General features: G+C 55.2%; 1 protein-coding gene across 5 annotated transcripts in view; it reads right to left on the minus strand.

Moving 5' to 3' along the window:
- SMG6 (SMG6 nonsense mediated mRNA decay factor) overlaps positions 1-12,431 on the minus strand; it is a 90,964-nt gene that overhangs the window by 42,941 nt on the left and 35,592 nt on the right. For 3 of the 5 annotated variants that reach the window (XM_040650407.2, XM_040650405.2, XM_040650408.2), the window contains exons 11-13: positions 4,199-4,303; positions 2,304-2,420; positions 1,660-1,828 (exon numbers count right to left, since the gene is read on the minus strand). In XM_040650407.2, the coding sequence (XP_040506341.1) occupies positions 1,660-1,828; positions 2,304-2,420; positions 4,199-4,303 (391 nt within the window). The remainder of the gene's footprint in view (positions 1-1,659; positions 1,829-2,303; positions 2,421-4,198; positions 4,304-12,431) is intronic. The other 2 variants (XM_004946548.5, XM_004946547.5) reach the window with 1 other exon arrangement.

Raw genomic sequence — 12,431 nt, forward strand, 5'->3', positions numbered from 1 at the left:
GGCGAGGCAGCATGCTTCTGTCAATAGAGAGCTGAAACTCTAACCCAGTGCTTCCCTCTTCCTTTCCTACCTCTGGGGAAAATGTTGCAAGTCCCAGGTCATGCCCAAGAGCAGAGCTGGTTCCCTGCAGCTCCAGGGAAGCTCAGCTTCTCCCGGACCACCAACACTTGGGTACACAACGCTGGGTCAGCACAAAGCTCCCCTTGCCATGGGCAAGGCTGGGGGGCCAAAGAGGTGGAGGGAGCCCTCAAGAAGGCTGCCCATGCCCGAATGGAGGCTCAGAGACGGGACGAGAAGGGCAGCTCAGCCACCTCCACGCAAGATGGGCAAGCAGCACGACAAAGACCCTCTCTCTGTTGGGCAACCCAAGACCTGACGGAGCAGAGCCCAACGCCTTGTTGGGCGACTGGGAGCCTGCACCTGCTCCAGCACCCCGGGGGGACGCAGACCCGCACCCCACACCGCAGCCCTCACCCACAGCAGGGGAGGCAGCTCATCCCTGGAAGGCGCCGAGCGCCGGCTGCGTGAGCCCGATCAGAAATTCCATCTCGAGGCTGCCCGTCGCCAAGGGCTCGGCGGCTCCCTGCGCAGTGGAAGGGGGGATTGGTGCAAACAGGCGCACGTGACAGATCCCAGTTTGAGTTCCTGCCCAAAGATGGGCAGCAGTTCACATGAGCAGGCAACGGTCCCACACCGAGCAGCCGACAAACAGAAAACAGACTCCATCTCCACAAAATGAGGCCCAGAACTTCCTGTGTGAGATTTCCATTTCCTCAGCCAAATGAAAAAGAACTGGAGTAGAGGCAATAAACTAGGAGAGCAGGACTGGACCTGACGCACGGAGCGGGGACCCATTAATGGTTAAGCCACTTTGCTGGATTACTCTTAATGCGCCTTCCCATCACCCTGGGTTCTGGCTCCTTTGGATTAACAATAAGACGTGATTTCAGGCTCTGGATCCGGAGTACCGGAGGCAGATGGAAAATCCTGCGGGAAAGCAGCTACGGAGCATGCTCAGACACTGCTTCGCATACTCCATACTTGGCCCTTTCACTTGATTTTCTGTCCAAAAATATGCAAATTGCCTAGCTCGCATTATGGACTAATGGGCTGGAATCGGCCAGTTTAGAAAATTAACCCTTTTTTGTGATGCAGGGGTAGAGGCAGGCTGTGTCTGAAGCTGAAGGGAGGCGACTTTTGGAGCTCTGGGAACAGGCAAACGGCTCCAAGCCAGCCCAGCCCGACCAAGGTTTGCCTGTTTCAGATAAAAACAGGCAGTAAAACGCTCATACTGCACATGGACCTACCTCCTTCCAGAGAAGAAGGCTCTGTCTTTGAGCTGGTTGGGCTTGAAGGAGATGTATCCCAATAAAGCAGACACACACCCTAAGCACAAGGTAAAAATCCAGCTCATGGCTCATCTCCTAATAGCCTAAAAGAGGCATGTGCCAGAACCTGCAGAGCCCCTTCAGCCCTTAACACCCCCAGTGTCCAAAGCTGGACACCTGTCACTGTGACACTGAGGGTGATGAGTCCCCACCAAACGTCCCCTGCACACAGAGTGCCACATCCAGCAACAAGTGTGAGTGAGGGGAAAGGTGGCACGAGGAGCCCGAGTAGGGAGGAGACACTGCAAGACAGAGCAGAGGATGCACGTACTGTTTGGGGAGCTCGAGGGAGGTTGGTGGAGGATTCCAGGTGTCCGGGTGGCCAAGCATCCAGTCCGACCAGACCTTCACACTGGGGAGCAGCTCCTTCAGGTCCTGGGGCAAGGCAGAGACCTTGATGTCATCCTCCTCATCCTCCTGCTCCTCCTCTTGTGGCTGAACTACAAAGACAAGAGCAGCTCATTGAGCCAGGCTCATGCAGCCCCTCCGTCTCAGGTAGGGACAACCAATGGACGACACAGACCAGACCCCAACATCCCAGCTTTGGAGGTGCAAGAGCAAAGGCAGAGCTGTTTTTCCTACATGGAGTGGCCTATAGGGCGAACCAGGATGGGGCCGATCCATCTGTGAGGACAGCAACTGTCAGTATCACGGAGGCAGGGTCCTGAGCACCAGTTTGGGGATTTCCCAATATCCGGCAGAAAGCATAGTGCATCCATCCATTTCTTCCACATATTTCTACCAGTTTATAGCGCAACTCACGTCAAGTGATGCAGAGCCTGGGATGCCGGAGAAGAAACCCAGGACCCCAGCAGAGAGGAAGGGGTGCACAAAAAAGCAAAGAATGAGGTCTCAGCCTCCCCCTGCAAGGCTGCCCAGGGGTGGGAGCAGGGAGTCCTGCTGCCGAGCCCTTACCTTGCACGCATTCTCTCAGCAGATTGGTGCACCTCCTCACCAGGAGTGCAAACATGGAGAGCCCCAGGGCCGTGGCCTGTTCCTGGATGACGGAGCGGCAGTCCTCGGAGATGCACTCTAGGAGAGAGAAAAAGAGATTTCAGTGGGGAGCAGCCAGATGATCCCTCTTTACTTCACCCATGCAACCCCCTTCTGTGCATCCCACGCAGCAGGGAACGGGTGACTCCTCACACCTGCCTTGGGCCCACTCGCTGCACATATGGGGAGAAGCAGGTGGCCACGGGAGCAGGGAGAGGCTGCAGCCACGCTGTCCTCATCACACCCAAAAATACCCCTCGTGCCGAGCCAGTGCTCGGGGCTCTCAGCACAGAAGCTGCTGCTTGGAGCCGATGCCTTCCCTGAAGGAGGAGGGCATGTTTAAGTGCTAAAAGGGTAATTAGCTGCATGTTTGATCTCTGTCCCTGCTGGAGTTTTAACCTCAGCAGCTGAGGAGGGGGCTCCTCCCATTTAGCTCAGCCGTCACACAACAGCTTGTCAAGAGAGCTTAATTGAAGCTGTTACTCAAGTAGATGCCACACGACCACAGCTCTTCCAAACAGAGCCGGCTCCGAGTGACAGCAAATCCCCTCGGCACAGCTACACCCAGCCAGAAACCACTTCTGAGGCTGCAGCGAGCAGCGGGACGCTGGCTGCAGGGAGCTGCCTGGAGCCGGGCATGGGTTGCATTTAGCACAGCCTGCGGCACCACGGGCATGGCACCACGGGCATGGCACCACGGGCATGGCAGGCTGCCCATGCTGGGGCAAAAGGAGATGCTGAGCTTCACGGGCAGCCCCTGACCCCAAATCCCCTCTGCCCCTGTTCCCCTCCAGAGGCCTCTGGCAGCCCAACGAGGGTGCTCTGCTCCTCACGCTGGTGCTGCCGAACGATGGTAGGAAGCGCCTGCCTGCAGGGTTGTCAGCTTTGGGAGGAAACATAAAACTAAAGATGTGACCACTCCGGGACAGTAAATCTCTTTCATGAAGCCTTTCCCACAATTAAGAGTGTTAGTCCCAGCGCTCTGGCCACAGTCCAGTTGAAGAAATTACAGTCGTCTTCACCATGGTCCCTCCTCCCGTCACTCTGGTTCGATGCTGGACTCCTCACTTCCCATCCTACACAGGCACAGATTGAGGCCACCCCACTGCCACCTGAGCACTGCTGCATCCCCAGGGCACACTATGCTGAGCGGCAGCACCCCAGGACTGCAGGCACCCCAAACTGCTTTCCCCTATGGTTCCAGCTCATCCCATTACCAAATAAAACAAAACCCTGCAGCCCATAGTCAGGTGCCTCGTGCCAAACTGCCTTCAGGTGCTGCTGATGACACCTGATCAGCTGCAGGTGTCACAAAGTGCCACCCCACACCCTCCCCTAAAGCCCCAAATGAGGCTGCTGGCCTCACTACTGCACTGCGGGCACCAGCTGCCCTCAGACCCCATTTTCCAGTTGGCTCTGACTTGAACCATTGGATCCGCAGTTTCCATACCTCTCTCTCAGCCCAAATTCTTCCGGAACTCTTTAGCCAAAACTGTTGGGCTACTTGTGAGAATGAGGCTAGGAAATAAGGTAGTGGCTTACCCTCGTTAGAAAAAAAAACCAACCCTTACAACCTTTTCCTTGAGCTAATCTAGCAACTGCAAATCCTGGAAAGGGGATCTGAGGTTTTGCTGCAGAATAACCTTTTTAGCAGAGAGTTTTCCTGACCTACTAGAAATCTGTCCATGCTTGGCCAAGCTATAAACATCTCAAATACAGCAGTTTTTCCATATTCAATAGGAATTCATTTCAGCAGCTAAAACCTTCTAAGATTTCAGCTCCCTGAGCATGCTCCATCTTCCACCCTGCCACCTGACCTGCGTTACGCTCAGCACAGCAAACTGCTTTGATCCAATGCATGGGGACCTCCGAAGCCATGTCCTTGTCCTGCCCACTGCTGCTGGCTGTGAGGGCGGCCCCTGCTGAGAGCCCAAGGAGGGAGATGGGATGGGGTAAGATGGGATGGGAAAAAAATAGGAGCTGATGAGCATCAGACTGCAAACACGGAGACTGCAATCAGGAACCACAGCCGGACTGGCGGTTCTGATGATCACAAAAGTACTCTGAGCTGCAGAGCTGCAGAAGAGCCCTCCTGTTCCTCCGCATGTAGGACAGAGGTTTCTTTCTGCAGCACGAAGAGCAGGGGGCAGTTTCCTTTGCAGCTCCATCTGTAAGCACCTACCTGGCTCCCGGATGCAACCCGTGCATGAGCTGCCAGCTTTGCACTGACTCAGGATCCGACTCAGGCTTTCTGCAGTCATAAATCTACCTGCTCTGCAGGGGAAGGGTGCGGGGAGAGCAGGGAGAGAGACGGAGAGTGCGGGGACTTTTGTAACGGGGAGAAATTTGTGTTTCTCTGAGAACATTATATTCATGGAAAACATAAACCAACTGTCGTCAAAGTCGTCTGAGCTCAGGAAATGGAGCGGCCGGGAGAAGGCTGCCATGTGGCCGGATGTTATGTATTTCTAATTAGTGCTATACATCTTTCAGCAGCGAGTGTCCTTTTGCTGGGAAACACAACGCGCTGCCCTTGTTATTGTAACTGTCAGAGAGTGCTTAAACAGATAATCTCCAGGAAAAGTGATAAACACATCCCCTCTCCCACTAGGGTGTGCAAAACAGCAATGCCAAAGCTCTATTAGGGCAACGCGACCAGGCACAGGAAATGGGAATGGGAAAAGAGCGGCGGTGTAGGGGATGGCCGTGGCCAGGGAAGGGGAGCTGCTGGAGGAAGCTGCTCACAGCCGCTCCAGTGCCATGTGCAGGAGGAAATCCTGCGAGGGCCACGTGGCCTCGGCTGCTGGAAGCGAGGGGCAAGGAGCTGCAGCAGCTCCCAGGCAGCACACAGTGTGTCTGCGCTCCTGCCTCCGTCCCAGCTAGCACACAGCATGAGAGCAGTGAATCCCGCATGGCTAACACACAAGCTGCCACCAGGCGTTAGCAGAGGCTCAAAGGAGAGCAGGTCGCTTTGATTCAAGGAACTGGACTGCTCCAGCCAAGGGCCAGAAGGGCTCCAGCAAGATGCTTTCCATGCTGGCCTCCTCATCCTTAACACTCTGAGCTTTGCTCTGGGCTGGGAAGCCTGGAGTGGTGCCGGTGCAGGGACGGGGTTTTGCTCCTTGGGAGCAACAGCTGAACCCACCTTCCCTGGTGATGCTCTAAAGGACTGTAAGCAAAGGCAACCGAGCAAACGGCTCTCCAGGCACAGCCCTGAGGACGATGTAGGCTGTGGGTGAGCCCTGCCTAAGGCCCGCTGGTGGATGTGTCAGCAGCTCGGCAATACAGACAGCTGACTCACCAGCCGGCTGCTGCCCTGCGGGGAAGGAGAGAGGCTGGTGACCACCATGCTGACACCACCTGAAGGCGATCTGCTTGCTCTCTTATCGCTCGGCCCCACGCGTGTTTTCCCTGTGAGTCACGCTCCGCCAGACGCACTGCTGGCAGCCCACCGGGATGGGGCCAGCTGCAGGAAGAGGGCAAGGACAGCAGCGCTGCCGGGAATGGGACACAACCCAGCAGAGCTGAGGGGATGCTCAGGGCTGCGGGGCATTTCCCTGCCACCCCCTCGAAGAGGAGCAGTGAGTCATGGGCACTCCCAGCTCTGGCTGGGAACAGCGAGTCACACACACACTCATCTGCCCTCAAAAGAGCCTGGGAACCCACTCACAAACCCATGGCTGATGCCCTGCAAAGAGCACCGGGCAGCTTTCCTGGAAGGATGCTCCCCGACCCCACATTTACAGGCAGCAGTGAGGACACGCAGCCCTGCAGCCAAGTAGACACCACCACCTGCATGCAGAGGGCTGAAGCTCTCCCAGAGCCACTTCACATTGCCCCATCTCCCTGCAGCAAGCTGTCCTACAGAGAGGCAGGAAGCCCCACAGGGGTCTCGGCCACAGGACCCAGACCTGCTGCAGGCACTCCCAGAGCTGCCCAGGAGCCCACAGCTCCTTCTGCTCTGCACTGAAACCCCATCTTGTCCGAGGGAGGGAGGTGAGGAATGCTGGAGGCCTGGGGAGGATGGAGCAGCTCTCCCTGTGGAAGCCATTAGATATTCAACACTTCATTTGTTTCCAGCCATTCTGGACTGCAGCGCTGGGCTCGAGGACGGGAGGCTCTTCTCTGACGTAACCAGGAAGCAGCTGCAAAATTAAGGAATCCCTCATGACATCATAAAAAGGGTCGATGGTTTACAGGGGAAGGTATAAAAATTAATGACATATTCCCACCCCAAGCAGCAAGCCTGCCCGAGAGCCACAGAGGAAGCCACGCTCTCCCAGCACCCCGGGGCTGCTGCTCGCTGCCAGCCCACTCCACTCCATAGGGATGGCTGATGCATGAACTGAGTGTGTCCCCCAAGCCTCCCAGTTCTGCAGCCCTACAAACCGACCTGTCCTGCAAGAGGAGCCCAGGGAGCAGCACGTGGCTCCACCGCTGCACCGCACGACTCAGGCTAGGGCAGAAAGAATGACACTAGCCTCGGGGACAAGCTTAGAGCCATTTCCACTTGAAAAGGGAAAAGGATAGTGGTTTAAAATTAACTGCGGCCTTTTCCAGGAAATATCAGTGGAAAGAGGCAGCCATTTTTAGAAATGTTATTCTCAGAAATTTCCTGAAAAGACCCATCAGTCAAAACACAGATTGAAGCCATTTCCACTTGCACTGAGCAGCACTTCAGAGCTCAGCGCACTCGGGGTGCTGACCCGGGCGGCGGGGCCAGGACCTCAGGCTGCACCCTGCAGCCCGGTGAGGCTGCAGAGTCACTTCTGGATATGCACCATCCGGTGCAGGGTCAGAAACAGCCCAAATGTGCACAGCTCCTGCACAGCTCCTAAGAAAGTGTGTTCATCCAGGCTGGCATGGCAGTACGGCTCCGGACCAGCCCGGCACCAGCTGCCTATGCTGCTGTAGGATGCATGAGCAGAATGGGGCTGAAGGGGTTTGAAGGGCAAAAGGGTGCAAGACACGAGCAGGGCTGTGCACAGAGTACACCTGAATGAATCAGGGCGCACTGTGAGGGTACACCAAAAGGAGAATAAACGTGGATGCCAGAAGCATAAGAAGGAACGAGGCGCACTGCAGTGAGGCAGGATACAGACACATACAACAGGATGATGCAGCCTGATAGACAAAAACCCCTTAGTCTGCACAATCTTTCGTCCTTCCTGACCAAACACAGATAGAGCCACAGCCTCACCCACACGGGCAGCAAGCATCCCCGTGTCCTCATGCTCGGGGAGCAGGCAGCCACGCAGCACTGCAAAGCACTGCGTGCATCCCAGCCCGGCTGTCACTGTGTCAGATGTTATTTACAGCGGGGAGGAGGTGTGAACAGGGCTTCCCGAGAGGTTTTACTCCAGCCCAGAGTGAAGTTGTAGCAGGACAATCGCTGTGCTGGAGCAGGCAGCCTGCAACGTGCCTCTGCTGGTGTGAGAGCTCCGTGCCTGGAGGGAAAGCTAATGAGAGAAAGAGCCTGCAGACAGGAGCGCTCGGAGAGAGCCGCCTTTGATGGGGCAGGAACAGCAAAGCGAGGAGCTTCCGTTTCAACACATTCACTCATTTGCTGCTGCTCTTCTTTTTACAGCTTCCTGAGGGACCCAAGCTCCACCGGGTCAGTTTGCAAAGCAAACGCCAGAACGCAAAGCCAAGTCTGTGGCCCCCAATTCCCTCCACCAGGCAGCAAAGCCCCTCATCCCCAGACCCAAAATGCCTCCTCACCCCCCTCAGCAGCCCCTCTGGGTGGTGCCAGTCCCCTGCCGTGCCCCCCCAGCACTCAGACACTCCTGCGAGAAGGGCACAGCCCAGACACAGTGCCTACACTGAGGCTTACCTAACACTTTCCATTATAAGCCCCTGTTTTTAGTTCCTAACAACTTTGCCAAACTTTAACCATTTAGGCTGCGATCCCTCATGCCAAAAGCTTTCTTCGAGCTAAATTTATTGGGAAAATTTCATCGAGAAAACTTCAGCCATTTGCCAGGATGAGGTTAGGGAAAATACATTGTTCTTCTCAAGTTCAAAATTCTTCGACCATTGCAGTGAAATCCCCAGCACCTTCACACTTTGGAGCAGGACCCAACAGCTTGGCAGGGGCCAGCTGAGGGGTCTGGGAGTGCTTCTGCCACCCCAACCCACCCCTACAGAAAGTAAATGCTCAGCGGACACAACGTTGAGCACTCGGAGGTCAGCAATACCTGATTTAGAGCAGCCCATGCAAGTTCAAGCCAAGCCCATCTCACCTGGACACCGCAAGGTTGCCCGGGTGGCACATCATTTTATCCCCCCCTCCATGCTGGCTTTTCCAGTTGACGCAGAAATGAATGGTGGCCAGAGAGCCTCCTGCAGAACCCTTCTCGTGCGCTGAAACATGAACACAGTAAGGCTGAGGACTGCAGAAAAGCACTGTGTTTGGGGGATGGAGATGGCTCAGTGCTGTGCAGGAGAACTCGGCTCTGTCTCTGCCTTGGTCACACACTCCCAAGCGGACCCAGCAGTCACTTGGCCCACACTCACATCACATCACATCAGTATTTGCACGTCCCCAGCAGCTCACAGGCGACACAGAGGGGATCGGATCTGCAGATGTTGGGCAACTGCAGCTACAACCATGGCTAATGGGAGCCCTGCACTGAAGATGAACGAAACCCATGAAAGACAATGCACTCAGGACAACTCCATCTCCTGTATCTCAAGGTGAGCACTCAAAATGTAGAAAAGCCATTATTTTCCCAGCTGTATACATTAGAGCCACCATGCAGAAGGCATCCAGAACCGAGACAGAAACAAGTTTTTGCCATCCAGTTGTTTGGACCTGAACCACCCTACGCTCCATCCGAGGATGGTGCACACAACCAACGAGTTCTCTGCAGAACTCCCATGGGAAGGGAAGGGGGTTTTACACAAGTGATGGCACAAGAGCAAAACAGAGCCCAGGGTCTTCTGGCCACGTCATCATCTGCTCTGCCAGAAAGCTCCTGTCTGCATCACAGCACACCTCTGGCAAGTGAAGAGCTGCAGAGCACTCTGAGGTTTGCAATGGTACGCAGACGAACATGGCCAGATTCACCCATCCAGGCGGTGAATGGGGGCTGTGTGCTCCTCCTGTGGAAATTTGGAACAAACTCTGCTCCGAGCAGTGCCACGCATAGGAAGGTTCTCAGGTGTCGGGTGAGCAATTCCCTGCTGGCAGGGCTGAAACCGCAGGCACAAACCCACAGCACGCAGGGAACCGATTCCAGGAAGCCTAACATCCGAGCCCCGATATTAGAGAATATGATCTCAGTGCTCCAACAACCCGCACGGAGCCGGACCTCGGGTCCCAAACACCACAGCCCCCCAAACACCTGGACTAACCACCACCATTAACCTCCTCGCCACCACCAAGCACGAGGCACGCGTCGCCTCCGGGCCAAAATCCTCTTTTCTCCTGCGATCTGAGCCAGGCTTGGCACGACCCACGGATGCCGTGGTTACACCACTCCCATGTGCATGGAGAAGAGCCCCGACCCGCTGTGCTCAGCTCACAGCACCCCTCCAGCATCCCAGCTCCAGCGCTGCGACGTTCCCTGCACAGATTCAAAAACCTGCTGCAGTTCCAAGGCGGGCTTTGGTTTCACTGTGACCAGCAGCTCAGAGACTCACAGTTACTATACAGCCGAATAAAATATTTTTTCATAAATTTAACGCCAGCATGTCTGTGTTTGGAAACTTTGAAAATCCATGTTGTATGGTTTACTGCACTGGAAAAGGTGCCAACAGAGTTTCAAAGGAAGGGAAGTGTATAACTGTTTCCTTTCAAATGCATTTTCCAATGGGATCCATTGAGGGAAAAGGCTGGAACTAACTAAAACATTATTAAAAACTGTTATGAAAAGAGACAGAGAGATGGAAAAAGATAGACAAAAAGTCCAATACACAGCCGAGAGGGAGGGAGGGAGGCAGGCAGCAAGAAAGGGGATACGGGCAGCAAGGCACTTTGGGTGGGGAAAAAGGGGCGAGACGGGGAGTTTTATCTGGCAGTCCCGCTCGTGGTTTCATATTGTTGCAGATCGATTGATCGGGATTTCAAGTGCTGCTGGCCCGGTGGCACGAGGAGAACCACAGAGCTGGCTGCGAGCGCGGCGCCTGCGAACTGCTGACCTTCAGTTTTCAAACCAAAAATATTCTTTGGGAAACGGTTCCACCGGGTTCCAGCCTGGGCTGCCAAGCGCAAACAAGCACTACTAACCTGAAGCAACACCCAGGACTAGGAACCCGAAGCAGCTCCCGGGTGTGATCTACACGGCGTCAACCCGGTGCGACAGCTGTGTGTGCGGGGCTCAGCTCGGCTGGGTGCACTCAGAGGAGAAGGCACTGATTGCCCACATTGCTGCTGCAGCGGACACGCGGGATGCTCCTCTGCTGGCTGCATTCCGACCGCTCTAACAAAGCCTGCAAACAGCGAGATGCTCGGGGCCATGCAGCACGGCCACAGCCCGACTCCTGCTTCTGCTGCCCTGCAAGCGAAGGGGCTGGAAAAGCACGTTTTGTAGCGTTACCTCCGTGCCCCCTGACTTTGGGAAGGGCCCAGGGCCCCGCTGCTCTGCTGGGCTTCAAAGAGCCAGGCCGGGGTGGGCAGCGCCTGCCGAGCCGCGGGGCTGCGGTTCTTCGGGGTGTAGCAACCGTGGGCTGTAGCACACATGTCGAGGGATGAGGGGAAAAAAATAAACAGACAGACAAAAGAATGAGGATGCTCTGCCAATTCCAATTGTGCAGCTTTTATTTTAAATACTTATCAAGCTGAGAAAGAGCAGAGTTCTTGGAAAATAAGGTTTCCTTTCTTCCAATGCCAGTGTCAAACACCCTCCAGGACGGGTACGGCACAGGCGCAGCCGCCATCCCGTCCCACCCGCCCTGGCAGGGATCAGGGCTAACAGCCCTGCCGCTTCTGGTAAAGAGATTGCTCCTATTTTTTTATTAATCTCCAATCTGGCTGGGTTCAAATTATGGCCAATTACCCACCGACACTTCTCGCTAATAAAATAAAACTTTACGGGCCCTAATTACTGCTTTCGCTGAACGGCTCGACGGGAAGCGGAGCGCTGCAGACGTGCGGGGAGGAGAGGGAAGGCTCAGCCCTGTGTGCCAGAGGATGGCACGAGGGGTCCCCGGTGCCAGCTGTCCCCAAGGACAGCCACACGCGTCCCCCTAGCAGGATGCCAGGATGGCCACCGCTATCAGAGCAGCGAAAACATTCCATTTTAGAAGCGATATCTGAAGGCCCCGTGGGGTTGCTTGCCCTCACAGCAGGGTCCTCCTGCCCACGGGATGGAGGAAAGGCGGCCCCCCAGCCCCGCTCCCACCTCACCTCTCTGTTACGCATAGAGCTAATTGAAGGAGACGGGCGCGCAAGCCAAAAGAGCAGAAATGTAAGAACTCCTGCAAACAGCACGCAGTATCCCAGCTCCCAGCCCTGAGCGCTCCCTTCCTGCTGCTACAGCACAAGCAGGAGCCCCACAGGTGCCTGCAGCCCTCGCGCATCACCCTGGGCCACGTCCGCAGCGCTGGGCTGGTGGCGAGTCTGAAAGCAGCGCTGCCACGCAGGTATCCCGGCTCAGCTGGGGAACGCGGCTCCGCTGCAGTGATTAATTTCTCTTTCTTAAGCAGGATTACTTTAATTTTCAAGGCCTAATGGAGTCCAGCTGCGACGGGGAGGGAAGGCTGCAGCGGTACAGAGCCGGACCCTTCCACGCTGGTGCAAACTCAACGCGCACACACACACAAAGACCTATAAAAAGGATGCACTGCGGCGGGATATTTTTAGTCTTGACAATACGGCACTAAAAATACGGCTTTGCTAATACATCACTACAGAAATATTCCCAGTGTCCATTCAGGAACGGTTTAAAACATTTATTTTTGTTTCCTTTCGCGATGGTCAGAGAGGAGGGAGAAAATAGAAACTCATTGATAAGAGGAAACGAGAGAGACATGAAAAATTGAAAACTACCTAAAAGCTCATGGAGAGGTTTATTTTATTAGTTCTTAATAAATATCTTGCAGATTTCC

The sequence above is a fragment of the Gallus gallus genome, chromosome 19, assembly GCF_016699485.2.
Source record: "Gallus gallus isolate bGalGal1 chromosome 19, bGalGal1.mat.broiler.GRCg7b, whole genome shotgun sequence".
In the NCBI taxonomy this organism is placed as follows: domain Eukaryota; kingdom Metazoa; phylum Chordata; class Aves; order Galliformes; family Phasianidae; genus Gallus; species Gallus gallus.